Source organism: Vombatus ursinus, unplaced genomic scaffold, assembly GCF_900497805.2.
Source record: "Vombatus ursinus unplaced genomic scaffold, bare-nosed wombat genome assembly UNPS02015397.1, whole genome shotgun sequence".
Classification (NCBI taxonomy): Eukaryota; Metazoa; Chordata; class Mammalia; order Diprotodontia; family Vombatidae; genus Vombatus; species Vombatus ursinus.
Genome location: NW_020955175.1, coordinates 125,163 through 142,501, shown reverse-complemented (window position 1 = coordinate 142,501; position 17,339 = coordinate 125,163). Strand labels below are relative to the sequence as shown.

Sequence of the window (17,339 nt, the reverse complement as noted above, 5' to 3'; positions counted from 1 at the left end):
ATCCAGGTCTTCTAAATTCTATCTACTCTGCCAGGTAGTCTCTATAAAAGGAGACAATGTGCAAATTGATCCCTGGATCATTAAAGATTTCCAAAAGAAAATATACACAGTAAACTCAAATCAGGATCCAGTTCATAAGCATACAAGTAAGAAATCAACATATAAAGTGATCTACTTATATATGAGGGAAGTCATTCACCACTGATGCATCTTTCTTTTGAGTCACATTTTCTTTTTCTTTTTTTTAGATGGATTCTAACTAGATGAACTACAAGAGAACACATATCACTTAAGCTTAGTACTTCTTATTTGATGATCTATTTATGCTGGGTTTCTCTCTGACTTCCAGTGAATAGATCCTTTCCTCTATCCACTACCAGCTAGGAGCAAAGAGGGATGTCTTCTTGTAACAACTCCATTCCCCAGCCAGAGGTATTTATATTGGCTGGCATTCCAGGACTGGAATCTTATCATGGCTTATTCTCCCTGCCCTACTTCTTAGTCTTCATTACCGCTCTCGCTGGAAACATCACCATCATACTTATCATCCATGTAGATAAGAGTCTCCATGAGCCCATGTTTCTCCTGTTGACCATGCTGTCATTTGTTGACCTGTCTCTAGTTAGTACAACTGTGCCACACATGTTAGGCATCTTCTGGCTGGATGCTAAAGAGATAAACATTGATGGATGCCTTATCCATATGTTCTTCATTGCATCTTTCTATGTCATGGAATCTGGCATCCTTTTGGCCATGGCTTTTGATCGTTTTGTAGCCATCTGCAATCCACTGAGGTACATGATTATATTAAATAATAACTCACTGGTGAAAATGGGACTTGTCATCCTAGCAAGGACTATGGTTGAGCTTACTCCAATGCCTATCTTAGCCAAAACATTGACAAGCTTCCGAACTAACATTATTCCTTATTCTTATTGTACCTACATGGCTGTGGTACAGATTTCTTGTGGAGACATCTCTAACTACATTGTCTATGGTTTCATGATTGTTGTAACTTCTATTGGTATGGACTTACTCTTTATCAGCCTCTCCTATGGGATGATTCTTAGAGCTGTCTTCCACTTTCCCTCTTGGGAAGCAAGGCACAAGGCCCTGAGTACATGTGGCTCCCATCTCTGTGTCATTGCTCTTTTTTATTCACCTGTTGTTTTCTCTTTTTTGACTCAAGCATTTGGATATGAAATGCCTGCTAATGTTCAGATTATTGTTGACAATCTCTACTTCCTAGTGCCTCCCATGATCAACCCCTTAATCTATGGGGCCAGAACCAAACAAATTAAGGAACGTGTCTTCCAAATCCTGGCTTGCCACCCAAAATAAATTCTGGAACCATGGTGGTATGATTTTAAAGGATACTTGTGAATTTGGAAAGTTTGTAAGAATGGGAGATGGAGATAATTCCAGTCATAGGAAAACAATTTTCAGGGTAAGGAGCCTTTTTGTGATCATGTTTCTTTTTTTTTTAAATTCTATGTCACACTGTTGATTAATTTTGAGATTATCATACATTAACAATCACCTGGCTTATTGTTTTAAACTTTCTAGGGCATGGCCAACTAGAACAAATAATATTTTAAATTAATTCAGTCATTGTTACATATATTTATGAGGTTCTTCCCATTGCTTCTGCTTCTTTTCAAGAATTTTCAAGGGCCATTGGCATCTAATTCTAACATGCACACACAGACACATATGATTTCTTGTCTTTTTAAAAATTCTAAACTTAAGAAATAAAACAAGCATTTCTATTACAAAGTGGAATATAACAAAAGAATATGCACCTGAAACTTTATATTGATTATGTATAACTTGCTATTCCTTTTAAATAAACAACAAAGTTGTCATTTAACTTTCTTTTTTTTTCCGCCTCCTTCCACCACCCTACCTTACATATGGCTACCTTTAGACACAAATACGTATGTATGTATGTGTGTATAGATATAGATATAGGTATGTGTGTGTGTGTGTGTGTGTGTGTGTGTGTGTGTGTGTGTGTGTGGTCTGTCTCTGGATTCAGATAGTGTCTTCCTTTATAGCACCTTTGTAGTTAATTTGAGAATCTATAATATTCAGAATGACTTAATTGCTCAAAGGTGTTCTTAAAATGATATTTGTTACTATATACAATATTCTCTTGGTTCTGCCTATTCCATGCTTCATTATTTTGTGCAAATCTTTCCATGTTTTTCTAAAATCATTGTACTCATAATTTCTTATAGCAGATTAGTATTCCAACATGAACATACACCACAATTTGTTTAGTCATTCCTCAATTGATGGGAATCCCCAAAATTTCCAGTTTTTTTTTCGCTAGTACAAAGAGAGTGGCTATAAATATTTTAGAAAATTTAGATTCTTTTCCTTTTCCCCTCAATTATCTTGGGAAACAGCTCTAATAGTGGTATCACTGGGTCAAAAAGTATATCATTTTGGGGGCAGAGCCAAGATGGTGGAGTAAAAGCAGGGACTCATTTGAGCTCTCCCCCAAACCACGCCAAATACTTGTAAAAAAATGACTCTAAACAAATTCTAGAGCAGCAGAACCCACAAAAGACAGAGTGAAACAAATATCCAGCCCAAGACAACCTGGATGATTGACAGGACAGGTCTGTTGTGCCAGGCTGGGAAAGGAGTGCAGTCCAGCATGGGCCACACTGGCAAAGACCAAGGCCCAAGAAACCCAGAGCAGGCCTCAGGGGAATGAATCAAGGGGACCTGTGGCAGTTTTCAGACTTCTCAACTCATAAATGCCAAAAACAACTTAGAAGGTCAGTAGGAGAGGTCTGTTGGACCTGGGTGAGAGAGGAGCATGGTCCAGCCCTAGCCCTACTGCAAACCCAGAGCGGCAGTCACAGCTGCAGTGGCTGCTTCAGGAGCTCTCAGCCAACACATGGTGGAGGAATAAAGTGGCTGATCAAAGAAGAATTGCAAGATTCTCTTTTCTGGCAGTGAGGCAGGATTGCTGTGCCAGTGCTTGGATCTGAGTCCCAGTCCTTGGTGGCAGTCCTGGGGTGAGGACGACCACTGGCATAGCAGAGCTTGTGACAGCAGTGGAGAGGGAACCCTTCTCTCAGAGGAGCAAATACCTCTCCTTAGATCATACTACCTTGGAAGAACTGAAAACATACAGGTCCCTATAAGTGTCTCAGAAAACAGCTGCACAAAACCCCTGAAGCTTGGGGCAGTACACCCTCCTCACTGGAAGCAGAGCCTACCTTAAGAAAGAGTTTGAAAGTCAAGTAACTGGCTGGGAAGATTAGCAAACAGAGGGAAAAAAAACTCCGACTATAGAATCTTGCTTTGGCGACAAGGAAAATCAAAACATATAACCCGAAGAAGACAACAAAGTCAAAACTCCTACATCCAAAAACCCCAATAAAAATAAGAATTGGTTTCAGGCCATGGAAGAGCTCAAAAAGAATTTTGAAAATCAAGTAAGAGAAATAGAGGAAAAATTGGGAAGAGAAATGAGGGGGATGTAAGAAAATCATGAAAAACGACTCAACAGCTTGCTAAAGGAGATCCAAAAAATGCTGAAGAAAATAACACCTTAAAAAATATAGACAAAATGTCAAAAGAGGTCCAAAAAGCAAATGAAGAGAAGAATGCCTTAAAAAGCAGAACTGGCCAAATAGAAAAGGAGGTTCAAAGTTCACTGAGGGGAATAATTCCTTAAAAATTAAAATGGAGGAAATAGAAATTAATGACTCTATGAGAAATCAAGAAATTATAAAACAAAACCAAAAGAATGAAAAAAAATGGAAGACAATGTGAAATATCTCATTGGAAAAACAACTGACCTGGAAAATAGATCCAGGAGAAAGAGCTTAAAAAATTATTGGACTACCTGAAAGCCAGGATAAAAAAAAAGAGCCTAGACATCATCTTTCAAGAAATTATTAAGGAAAACTGCCCTTATATTCTCAAACCAGAGGGTAAAATAGAAATTGAAAGAATCCACTGACCACCTTCTGAAAGAAATTCCAAAAGGAAAATTCCTAGGAATATTATAGCCCAATTCCAGAGTTTCCAGGTCAAGGAGAGAATATTGCAAGCAGTCAGAAAAACAATTAAAGTATTGTGGAAATACAATCAGTATAACACACGATTTAGCAGCTTCTACTTTCAGGGATGAGAGGGCTTGGAATATGATATTCCAGAGGTCAAAGGAACTAGGATTAAAATTAAAAATCACCTACCCAGCAAAACTAAGTGTAATCAATGAGGGGGAAATGACATAGAGGAATTTAATGTATTCTTGAGAAGCTAGAGCTAAATAGAGAAATTGAGTTTCAAATACAAGACTCAAGAGAAGCGTGAAAAGGTAAACAGGAAAGAGAAATAATAAGAGAAACAACTTTAACTTATTAAAGTTGAACTGTTTACATTTTTATATGGAAATATGATATTTGTAACTCATGAGGCCATTCTCATTATTAGAGTAGTAGGAGGGAATATATATATATATATATATATATTAGAAAGGAAGAGGTAGAATGGGATAAATTATCTCACATAGAAGAGGTATACTGCCAGGTGTACTGCCAGGTACTTTGTTCTCTCAAGTTATATCTCTGGCTGTCTCTTCCTATAGTGTCCAGTTAGTGATATGTAGGAATACTGATGATTAATGTGGATTTACTTTATACCTTGCTACTATACTAAAATTATTATTTCAATTAACTTTGTAGTTGAATCTTTAGGATTTCCAAGTATATCATCATATCATGATTCCTTCTGTTTCTTTTTTCTCTTCTTATTGCTATTACTAGGATTTTAAATACAATATTGAATAATATTGGTGACAGTGGGCATCTTTGTTTCACACCTGATCTTACTTGAAAGGCTTCTAGCTTATCCATATTACAAATAATGCTTGAGGTAAATGCTTCTAATCAATTTAAGGAGAAGTCCATTTATATGTAAGCTTTCAAGTGTTTTTTTTTAATAGAAATGAGTGTTATACTTTATCAAATGCTTTTCCCACATTTATTGATATAATCATACGGTTTTTGTTACTTTTATTATTTTTATAATAAATTGTGTTAATAATTTATTTTTTTATGTTAAACTATGCCCTGCATCCCTAGTATGAATCTTGTTTGGTCATACTATAAAATATTTTTACATATTGTTTTAATCTTTTAGTAATTTGTTTAGGATTTTTGCATGCATATTCATTAATGAAATTGGTCTAGTTTCTTTCTCTGTTTTTACTTTTCCTGGTTTAGGTATCAGTATCATATTTGTTTCTTTAAAAGAGTTTGATATTTTAAAAAATAATTTGATATTGGAATTAGTTGGTCTTAAGATTTTTGATAGACTACACTTGTCAATCCATCTGGTCCTGGTACTTTTTTTCTTTGGAAGCTCATTTATTGCTTGCTTAATTTCTTTTTTTCTAAAACATGTCTCTTTATATATTCTATTTCCTCTTCTGCTAATCCAGGCAGCTTATATTTTTGTAAATATTTTTCTATTTCACTTACATTGTTAAATTTATTGGCATATAATTGGACAAAATAACTTCTTATAATCAGGTTATTTTATCTTTGTAAGTAACATGTTCACTTTTTTCATTTTTAATACTAACATTTGGTTTTCTTCTCTTTTAAAAATTATATTAACCAATAGTTTCTCCATTTTATTGGTCTTTTTCATAATACAAGCTCCTAATTTTATTTATCAATTCAATGGTTTTCTTATGCTCATTTTTATTAATTTCACCTTTAAATTTTAGGATTTCCAATTTAATATTTAATTTGGGGATGTTAATTTGCTCTTTTTCTAGTCTTTTTTAATTGTGTGCCCAATTCATTAATCTGTTCTTTCTCTATTTTGTTGATGTAAGCACTTAGAAATATAAATTTCCCTCTGATTTCTGCTTTTGCTGTATCCCATAGATTCTGATATGTTGTCTCATTATTGTCATTCTCTTTTTTTTTAAATTTACTTATTTTTAATTTTCAACATTTACTTCCACAAGATTTTGAGTTCCAAATCTTCACCCATCTCACCCCTCCCACCCCAAGATGGCATGCATTCTAAATACCCCTTCCCCTTGTCTTTCCTCCCTTCTATCTCTCCCCCCACCTTCTCTTATCCCCTTCCCCTTCCACTTTCCTGTAGGGCAAGATAGATTTCTGTACCCCATTTCCTGTATCCCAGTTGCATGTGAAAACATTTTTTTAAACATGTGTTTTTAAAACTTTGGGTTCCAAATTTTCTCCCTTCCTCCCTCCCCACCCACCCTCATTGAAAAGGCAAGCAACTCAGTATAGGTTATACATGTGCAGCTATGCAAAACAGTTCCATAGTAGCCATGTTGTGAAAAACTAACTCTATTTCCCTTAATCTTATCCCACTCCCCCATTTATTCTATTCTTTCTTTTGACCCTGTCCCTCCTCAGAAGTGTTTGATTCTGATTATCCCCTATCCCAATCTGTCCTCCTCTCTATCATTCCCCTGCTTTTTTGGCCCCTTCTCCCCCTATTTTCCTGTAGGGTAAGACAGATTTCCATACCCAATTGAGTGTGTATGTTATTCCTTCCTTAAGTCAAATCCTATGAGAATAAGATTCACTCATTCCCTGTCACCTTCCCCTGTTTCCCCTTCACTGTAAGAACCTTTTCTTTTTTGTTTGTGAGATAATTTACCATGTTTTCTACCTCTCCCTTTCTCCTCCCAGTATAATCCTCTCTCACCCCTAAATTTTATTCTCCAGATATGACCCCTTCATATTCAACTCACCCTGTGCCATCTATCTATCTATCTATCTATCTATCTATCTATCTATCTATCTATCTATCTATCTATCTATCTAGATCTATATATACATACATATGATTTTTTCCCTCCAAATACCGTAATACTGACAAAGGTCTCATGAGTTATAAATATCATCTTTCCATGCAGAAATGTAAACAGTTCAACCTTAATAAATCTCTTATGATTTCTCTTTCTTGTTTACCTCTTCATGTTCCACTTGAGACTTGTATTTGAAAGTCAAATGTTCTATTCAGCTCTGGTCTTTTCATCAAGAATGCTTGAAAGTCCTCTATTTCACTGAATGACCATTTTTCCCCTAAAGGATTATACTCAGTTTTGCTGGGTAGGTGATTCTTGGTTGTAATCCTATCTCATTTGTCCCCTGGAATATTATATTCCATACCCTCTGGTCCCTTAATGTAGAAGCTGCTAAATCTTGTGTTATCTTGATTGTGTTTCCACAATACTTGAATTGTTTCTTCCTGGATGCTTGTAATATTTTCTCCTTGACCTGGGAACTCTGGAATTTGGCTACAATATTCCTAGGAGTTTTCTTATGGGGATCTCTTTCAGGAGGTGATCAGAGAATTATTTTAATTTCTATTTTGCCCTCTGGTTCTAAAATATCAGGGCAGTTTTCCTGGATAATTTCTTTAAAAATGATGTCTAGGCTCTTTTTTGGATCATGGCTTTCAGATAGTCCAATAATTTTTAAATTCTCTCTCCTGGATCTATTTTCCAGGTCAGTTGTTTTTCCAATGAGATATTTCACATTGTTTTCTAATTTTTCATTCTTTTGGATTTTTTTTTACAGTGTCTTGATTTCCCATAAAGTCACTAGCTTCCAATTGCTTTATTCTAATTTTTAAGGAAGTATTTTCTTCAGTAAGCTTTTGGACTTCCTTTTCCATTTGGCCAATTTTGCTTTTTAGGGCATTCTTCTCTTCATTGGCTTTTTGGACCTCTTTTGCCATTTGGGTTAGGCTATTTTTAAAGGTGTTATTTTCTTCAGTATTTTTTTGTAAACTGTTGACTTGTTTTTCATGATTATCTTGCATCACTCTCATTTCTCTTCCCAGTTTTTCCTCTACTTCTCTTACTTGCTTCTCAATATTCCTTTTGAGTTCTTCCAAGGCCTGGGACTGATTCATATTTTTCTTGGAGGCTTTGTATGTAGGAGCTTTGACTTTGTTGTCTTCTTCTGGTTGTATGTTTTGATCTTCATTACCAAAAAAAGATCTTATGGTCTGACACTTCTTACAAGGTTTGCTCATGATCCCAGCAAATTACTTGAGTTATAAAATCTTTATTAAGGTAAAAGTCTGCTTCCAATGTGGAGAATGTACTCTCCCAAGCTTCGGGGGTTTGTACAGCTGTTTTCAGAGATATTTCTAGGGACCTGTAAATTTTCAGTTCTTCCAAGGTGGTATGATAAGGGGCGAGGTGTTTACTCCTTTCCTGGCCTGTGCTTTGGTCTATGAGTGACCACAAGTACTCTTTTCTGTCTTGGAACTGTGAGGAGGATTTCCTCTCTACCACCACTACAAGTTCCACCATGCCAGTGCTCCTCCTCTCCCCAGGACTGCCCCTCAGAACTGTGTCTCAGATCCAAGCAAGGGCAAATCAACAGATTTCTGCCTCAGCACTGGCAAAGAGATCCCTGCAATCCTCCTCTGATCAGTCACCTGATTCCCCCTCATTCTGTGACTCAGAAGCTCAGGAGGCAACTGCCATCGCGGGGCCACGCATGGGAACTGGGGCTGAGACCTAGCTTCTCTCTCATTGCAGAAGCAGACATTTCCCACTGACCTTCTAAGTTGTCTTTGGCATTTGTGGGCTGAGAAGTCTGGAAACTGACACAACTGCCTGCAATTCAGTCCTCTGAAGCCTGCTCCAGGTTCACTGTAGCCTGTGCACCCATGCTGAACCGTGTTCCTCTCCCAGTCTGGTGAAATATACCTTTCCAATCAACCATCCAGGTTGTTTTGGGGTGGAAATGTGTTTCACTGTCTTTTTGTGCATTCTGCTGCTTTAGAATTTGTTTAGAGACTTTTTTTTGGTATTTGGAGGGGTTTGGGGGAGAGATCAAGCAAGTCACTTCTTTCACTCTGCCATCTTGGCTCCACATCCTATTGTCATTCTGTTTAATGAAGTTATTGATTGTTTCCATGGTTTATTTTTTAACATACTCATTCTTTCAGATTAGGATGTTTAGTATTCAATTAATTTTTTTATTTTTTTCTGTTTCCATGGTTCCTTATTAAATATTTTATTGCACTTTGATCTGAAAAGGAAGCACTTAATATTTCTGCTTTTCTGCTTTTAGGCATAAAATGTTTATGCCCTAATTTATGGTCATTCTTTGTAAAGGGACCATGTATCACTGAGAAAAAGGTGTATTTCCTTCTATTCCCATTCAGTTCTCTATAGATATCTATCATATCTAGATTATTTAAAATTCCATTTACTTCCTTGACTTCTTTCTTATTTTTTAAATTAGATTTATCTAGTTCTGAGAGAGGAAGATTGAAACCTCCCATTATTATAGTACTACTATCTAGTACCACCTGGAACTAATTTAACTTTTCTTTTAAAAAAATGAGATGCTAGGTTACTTGGTGCATATAGGCTTACTATTGATATTGCTTCATTTTCTATGATACCTTTCATCATAATGTTTGTTTGTCTCTTTTAATTAAATTTATTTTAGCTTTAACTTTGTCTGATATCATGATTGCTACCCCTGCTTTTTTTGCATTGACTGAAACATAATAAATTCTATTACATCCCTTTAACTCTGTATGTGTCTCTCATTTAATTTTTTTTATAAGCAACATATTGTTGGATTCTGATTTTTAATCTATTCTGCTATCCATTTCCATTTTATGGGTGAGTATATGCCATTTACATTCAAAATACAATTACTATTTGCTCTTCATCCTGTTTTATTCTCACTATCATCCTTCTCACCCTCTCTTTTTACCCTATTTCCCTTCTAGTGTACTTCTAACCACTACCTCCCTCATCTACAACCTTTTAAAAAAATTTCTCCCTTATCCTCTCCCCCACCTCCTAAATCTTAATCTACACACCCTTCTCTCTCTCGCTCTCTCCCTCTCTCTCTCTCTTTGTCATTTCACTGTAATTTTAGACATTATCCTGAGAAAAATACTAAAAAAGTGCTATAGAAAGACCCATATATATACACACACACATATGTATGCATATGTGTATATACATTCATATATGTATATGTATGTATACACACACATACACACACATTTTTTCAATTAACATGAAAGATTAGGCAATCTAATTTTAGCAACAACAGAGACACACATGAAATGGGAATGATGACAAACACAAATGGATGTCCAGGAAACTGTTCATGTGTTCAGTTGAGGCCATAGAAATATATTCTCTTCATCTCACACTCTTAAGGATTTTATAATTTAATATAAGGAAAGAATAGTGAAAATAGCCAATATTCAAAGGAGAATATCGGTATAAAACAAGAACTTCCCTATGAAATTGTTGACAAGTCGTTATTCAGTATTTGTTTAAAAACCTCAAGCAAGATGGGACTGTATACCTGATATTATATAGCTCTTTAAACATTGCATCCTGGTTTAGAACAGCTTTAATTATTAGAAAGCATTCTTTTCCAGTGGGATAAAATGTGCATCTCTTCAACATCTACACACTGTTCCTGCCTTTGCTCTCTGGAGCCAAGTATTATACTTTACCTACATGGCACTTCTCTAGTTCATGGCTTCTGAACCTGGAATCTATGGGTTTATTTTTTTTCCTTTTGTTTTCTATTTTGATAATTGTGTTTCAATACAGTTATTTTCCCTTTTAAACCTATGCCTTTTTCCTTAAAATTAAAAAATATTATTAAGAGAAAGGGTTGGGGACTTCTGCTTCCAGGAGCCAAGATGGCAGAGTAAAAAGTTAGTCACTCTTACCCTCCCCTATCAACCTCTGAAAGCCCAGAAAATATTGCCCCAGAAAAAACCCTGGAACAGCCGAACCAGAAGAAAGACAGGAGTCGCAGTGCAGTAGCCCAGGTAGCTTGAAGGATTAACTGGAAAGGCCCCTCTTGCCCTGGGGGAAGGGCAAGGTGTCCCATCAAGCTAGCAGAAAGCCCCACTTTAGCACGCCAGGAGGAGATCCTGAAACCCAGGTGGTGGAGCAGGCAAACACCAATACCTGGAACTCCAAGTGCCTCAGTGAGGGTGGGGGAACTGGTGGAAATCAGTTCAGAAAACCACCTTGGCATTCTACAGTAAACGGATCTCCCAGTGCCTCAGCCAAAATAAGGGAAGCAGCACTACAAAGGGCCCAAGGCAGATAAATACCCTGCAACATCCATCTGAAAGGAGCTGAAGAAAGTGAAAAGAAAGGAAAAGCAGGCAACCTAGAGTTGCCCGAGAGCTCCAGCCTTGCTGATTCCAGCCCAACACAAGGTAAGCTGCCAGAACCCTACAGCCTCCAATTGCTAACATTGGAGGCCCCAGCACACAAAGCCAGTGACCAAGACCTAGGCTCCCAACACAAGAAGCTTGAGTCAGTGCCCTCTGTTTCCCAGCAGGAGAACTCAATCTCTTTAAAGGCCAGGGAATAAGGAAACACCATGAGTAAAAAGAAATGTACTACAGATACATATTATGAGAAGAGTGAAGATCAAGACAGAAATTCTGAAGAGGACAACATTGTCAACAAACCCACATCTGGAACCTGAAAAGGAATATGAACTGGTCTGAAGCCCAAAAAGCCTTCTTAGAAGAGCTCAAGAAGGATTTTAAAAGTCAAATGAGAGAGGTAGAAGAGTCTTTAAAAAATACAATTGCCCAACTGGAAAAAAAGTACACTGAAGAAAAAACAAATTCTTAAAAAATACAATTGGTCAAAAGGGGAAGAAGTACAAAATCTAATAGAAAAAAAAACAATTTGTTAAAAATTAGAATTGGGCAAATGGAAGCTAATGACTCTATGAGAGAGCAAGAATCAGTCATACAGAAAAGCCTTTGGAATTATAGAGAATGGTGGCCGTACAAGATAGCCACAAAGTCTCCCACGGATGATTTATATTAGTCCTCATCCATATTCTTCTTGGTGTTTGTCCCAGAACAGGATTACCTACACACTTGCATAGTGTTACTTTTGTTGCTCCCTGTGTGAGGTGTCCGTGTTGGGGAATGTGACAATCCTATTGGTGGTATGGGAAGAGAGAAGAATACAGTGAACTCATGTTCTTCTTCCTGTATATTCTTTCTGTCACTGACCTCTCCACCTCCACTCTGCCCTGAATACTCTGTCTCTTCTGGCTTGGTTCACTTCAAATTGCTCTGATGCCTATCTAAATTAGATAATCTTTATCCATATCTTTACAGCCATGGAATCTGGCTTCTTCTTGGCTATGATTTTTGACCATTATGTTGTCATTTAGCCATATTACCATTCTTATGAATGCTCAGATAGCCAAGATTGGCAGGGATATAGTTCTCTGGGCTGTGAATTTCTTCTCTCCACACCCTATTTTGCTGAAACAACTACTCTACCGTCACACTTACATTTTTGCCAATATCTATTGTGAGTTCATGGAAGTGGTGAAACAGGAATGTGTCAACACAGATTCCACAAAGCTCCACAGTTTTATGGTAGCCCCTATAATTAGCTCCTCTAATGGCTTCTCAATTTCTGTCTCTTATGTCTGGTTCCTCTGCTATTTTTCACCTCACTTCTCATGTAGTGAGTTTAAGTCCTTGGGCTAATGTGGCTCCTATATTTGTGCGAATCTTGTCTTCTATTGTATTATTGTCTTCATGTTTCTCTCTCACTGACTTGGTCACAATGTGCTACCTCAGGTTCATATTCTCATTGCCAACATGTACTTGTTGGTTCCACCCTTCTTTGACCCCATTGTATATCATATCAGGACCAAAAGGATATAGGACTATGTTCTTGGGACAATGAGAGTCAAGTGTGTCTGGTTGTGATGGAGGTATCATCAAACAAGGTAATAGAAGCAGCTAAAACTTAAAGTTGAGTCAAGGCCAAAGAGCTTATTTCTCGTCTATACATGGTGACCCATACTTTATTTCCAGTAATTTATGCTGTTTTACCAGCTATTATAATGACAGAAAAAAAGAAATTAATCACCTACATTTAAACATGTTTCATACCATGTCTTAGCAAATCTTGAAGCAACACTTCTAATAAGAAGAATAGATGGACAAAAATCATCCCTTCTCTTCCTGCTATTCTACCTCTAGATAAACTCTCTTCCATTCATCTCCCTTTCCTAGGAAATGGCTTATGTGACAGGAGTGGCAGAAAGGATATTATAAAGCCAATGGTCCTGGATAATCCATTATAAACAAAATAACCCATGATGGACTATGAAGGAAAGGGCATATTTTGTGATTTTTAATTATGTGTGTTGAGAAAAAGAGAAGTAGTAATACTGTTTCTGCCCTTTTTGAGTTTCAAATGCATAGAGCATTATGTGCCAACATGAACAATGTTAGGTAGACACATAGAATAGAGTATTAAATTAAGGAAAAAATCCATTAGAATAGACAATGAATCAAAAATTTATTCAGCTAAATAGGCCTTGATTTCAAGGAACTTATATTACATCAGAGGAGACAATATGTACAGTGTGTATATGTGTATACACACACACAATTATATACTTCTACATATGTGTCTCTACATATGTGTATTTGCACACCTATGTGTTTGTATAGATTAAACAGCTCCTGCTAACAAATAGCATCATAAGCCAAGGAAAGACAGAGAAAGTCACAGAAATGTTGGGACAGCTTGTTAACATCTAAAACTTGGTTGGGGAACCCAGACATAGAATAGCCAACAGAATGTGTAGTGCTGGAAAATTAGCTATTTTGATGGTTATTAATTATGAGTAAGGTATAACTGGCATCAAGGACAATGGAAAACTGAGTATCCCCAAGACTGCAGGACACCCATGATGTGCGGATAGGTTATAATGTCTCTACTTTGGATACTTCTAGTGCCAAGTAATAGCTACATGTGTACACAAAGCAAGTTATTCTCAAATAGAAATGAAATGATTTTGGAAGACTGGGTAGAGACTACAGAGTGAGAACATTTGAGATTTGGAATTCATCTATCAATAAGTGCTTATTAAGTACTCAGGCATCGTATCCAATCCATAGAAAATTTCTACAGAAGTCATCCAATCTCTTTTTGAAGGCCTCCATGAGGAACTCACTACTTTTCAAGGTAGTTCATCTTACTTTGAGACAGCTATAATTGCTAGGATTTATTTTTCTGATATTGTCTCATTTCACTTCTTTGCAACTTCCATGAATCATTCGTAGTTCTGTCAATTGTAGTCAAATGGAAAATTGTTGCAAAAAAACCCTGAGTGACAGAATTTCCAGGTAATTAATAATTGAGTCATTAATTAGGCTAGCTAATAATAAGTAGTTGGTCAGTAGTTTCTCTCAGTAACCAAATCCAACAGAGATGATGAAAATGTTTTAAATCAGAATTATACCTTCTGATTGGGAACTCCCATGACAAGTGAAACTCAACTCTGATTGGTGGACATCTAATGAGAAGATGGGCTAAAAGTCTTGAGCACATCCTGCTGAGAACATAGCTTGATCATGAGATTTGGTAGCCTCTGGACAGGGGAAGCCATCTCCATCCATACCTCTCTAGTTAGTTTTCTCTTTCAAGAGTTGGGTTGCCCTAAATTCTAATGGAGGGTATCAAGGACAGGTGTTTATCCACCACAGTTAAGGGCTAGTCTAGACTGTTTTCTATTTATAGTATAAACAGATATTAGGTTTCCCATTTGGGTGAAGTCATGCCCAGCCTAGTTAAAAAGCATGTGCCTTGGAGTAATTTTATCACTCAGTCATGATCTTCAGAGACTGACTGACCTTTTTAGGTCTTGTGTCTTAAGAAAAAAAAGGAGGAAAAGGATGCATTACAAATTAATAATTATTTATTAATATAACAGTATAATTTACATTTCTCTCAATAGTCCCAATCTCTCTTCCATATGATGACTTGTCAAATACATAAAGAAATGTATTATGCCTATCCCATATCCCTCAAGTCTTATGCATAATTAAAATTTTCAGTTCCTTTAATCTGATCACATTAGTTATGTTCTCAAGGCCATCACTAGCCTGATTGTCCTCCAGTGAGCATCCTCCAGCTTTTTAATGTCTTTCCTAAGCTAGGACCTCCCACACTAATCATAATGCTATGGATTTCTGACCAAATGAGAAGCTATTGTATAAACCAGTTTCTTAGTCCTAGAAGCTGTCCTTTCTACACTTCCAAAGACTGTATCAGCTTTTCTGACTTCTCTACTACTCTACTTTCTAACATTTAGCTTGTAGTTTACTGAAAGATTCAAATAATTTTCACTAAAACTGGCAGACAGTCATGCCTCCCCTATCATATCTTTATTGCAACTATTTTTTTTAAACTTACATGTGAAGTTGATTTTTTAAACCTAAGTGCTACTTTGACATTTTGTTTCCTTTAAAGGAAAGGAAAAAGGCTTCAAAGATCACAAATGATTCTCAAGAGTTAGAGGAAGAAACTAGCTAGCATGAACACTGGGACAGGCAGAAGAATATATCAAGTAGGAAGAATGGGATAATAAGGGCTACTGAAGTTTTATGTCTTTGATATTAATCCCATGAAAATAGTGCTGGTTATTAGAAGAAAGCACCTTCTTCTGCTCTAAGAAATGACTGCTCTAATTCACATGTATCACTGTGGAAAGTACATCCAGTAGAAGTCAGTGGGAAAAATATATTCCATCATATCTCAAAATTGCCAGTGGAGATTTTCAGGGACTGGAATCTGTCAGCCTTGTATGAGCTGGATTTCCATATTTCAAGAATATGTATTAGGTGAGGCAGCTAGGTGGTACAGTGGATAGAGCTCCAGCCTTGGAGTCAGGAGGACGTGAGTTCAAATCTGCCTTTAGACCTTTGACATTTACTAGCTGTATGACCCTGGACAAGTTACTTAACCCCAATTGCCTCACCTAAAAACAAAAACAAAAAATAAAGAATATGTATTAGGCGATTACAGAAAGGTTCTTCAAATCTGTCAAATATGACAATTGTTGCACTCTTTTATAAATCTGAGGAGTTGAGGGATAGATGTTGTTGTCAAAGTGTCCTGGAAAACATTTCTAAAGATTATGAAATCCTGGGCAATAAAGCAAACACCCTAGACCTATGGGTGTGCTTTTTTTTTTTCCAACATTGCTTATATTTGAAGGTAGGTACTTTAAAAAAGAAAGACATATTTGGGAAATGAACAGATAGTTGAAATTGAGATGGATAATTAATGCTTTTTTGTTTGTTTGCTTTGTCTATTATATGCCCTTTTTTAGGGAAAACTGATCTCAAAGATTTCAGAAAATGAATAGGTCCCTTAGTCTAAAATGAATAGTCATACTCCCTTTTGAAAAAGGATTTCCCATTGTTTCTTCTCCTTTTTTTTTAAGCTAGGTAAAGGGTTTAAGTGACTTGCCCAGGGTCACACAGCTAGTAAGTGTTATGTGTCTGAGGCCAGATTCGAACTCAGGTCCTCCTGAATCCAGGGCCGATGCTCTATCCACTTTGCCACCTAGCTGCCCCATTTCTCCTCCCTTTTGAAGAGGACCAATGACATCACAGGGTCCTTTGGATTTATGTGAACCTGAGTTGCTTGAAGTCATTGGACACACTCTCTCTTGAAGAGTCATCAAAATACAGTAGCAAGACAAAAGTCAGGACAACTGGCAAAGTTTCTGACAATGTTAGAGTGCTGATTAATATCAAGACAGATCATAAGAATATTATATATACACATATATGTAAGTCTGAGTGTGTACACACATGTATGTGTGTGAATATATGTGTACATTACATAGAATATATATGTGGGTATATATAATGTATATACATACATGTATACATACATACATACATGTATGTGTGTGTTGCAACTAAGAAATAAGTAATAGTTCTACTCCTTGTAATAGATAGGAACATTATAGTTATTGTTTTGGGCTACTAGGGACCCAGAACTCCTGACTTCCTGCCATATGCTACATTTTCAGCTTCAAGGATCTCTACCTCCATTTCATATCTTGGAATGATATGTGAATTGAAATGTTGACTCTAAAATAATATATCCTGATTTGTTTGTGCTTGAAGTGGAACCTCTGAGTGAATCTTCTATTTTGGCTCTCTGAATTAGTGATCTCCAAAGAAGAGCTGATGCCTTACTCAGGATAGCACTGGATTGACCAAAGAAATGTGTATAACCCACTGGTAGATGGGAGGAAGATCTCACCCAATTCTCACTGCCAAAGGAAGTTGATGTGCTTATCTCTAACATAACCCCTCCCTCTTCTAACACTCACTCTCTTTCCTCTCCTTCATGTCAAAACTCCCATACCCTCACTTCTGAGCTGACCCCATTCCTCCAGTGCTATTAAGTAGCCAAATGAGCAATGGTCAAGGGTCTTTGGGAA

At 36.8% G+C, this 17,339-nt stretch overlaps 1 protein-coding gene and 1 pseudogene across 1 annotated transcript; both read left to right on the top strand.

Moving 5' to 3' along the window:
• Positions 1 to 396: 396 nt before the first annotated feature.
• Positions 397 to 1,341, top strand: LOC114032036 (olfactory receptor 52D1-like). Its single transcript, XM_027847241.1, has one exon. The coding sequence runs from the start codon at positions 397 to 399 to the stop codon at positions 1,339 to 1,341; it is 945 nt and encodes a 314-aa protein (XP_027703042.1).
• Positions 1,342 to 11,835: 10,494 nt separating this feature from the next.
• LOC114032055 lies at positions 11,836 to 12,792 on the top strand (annotated as a pseudogene).
• Positions 12,793 to 17,339: the final 4,547 nt, after the last annotated feature.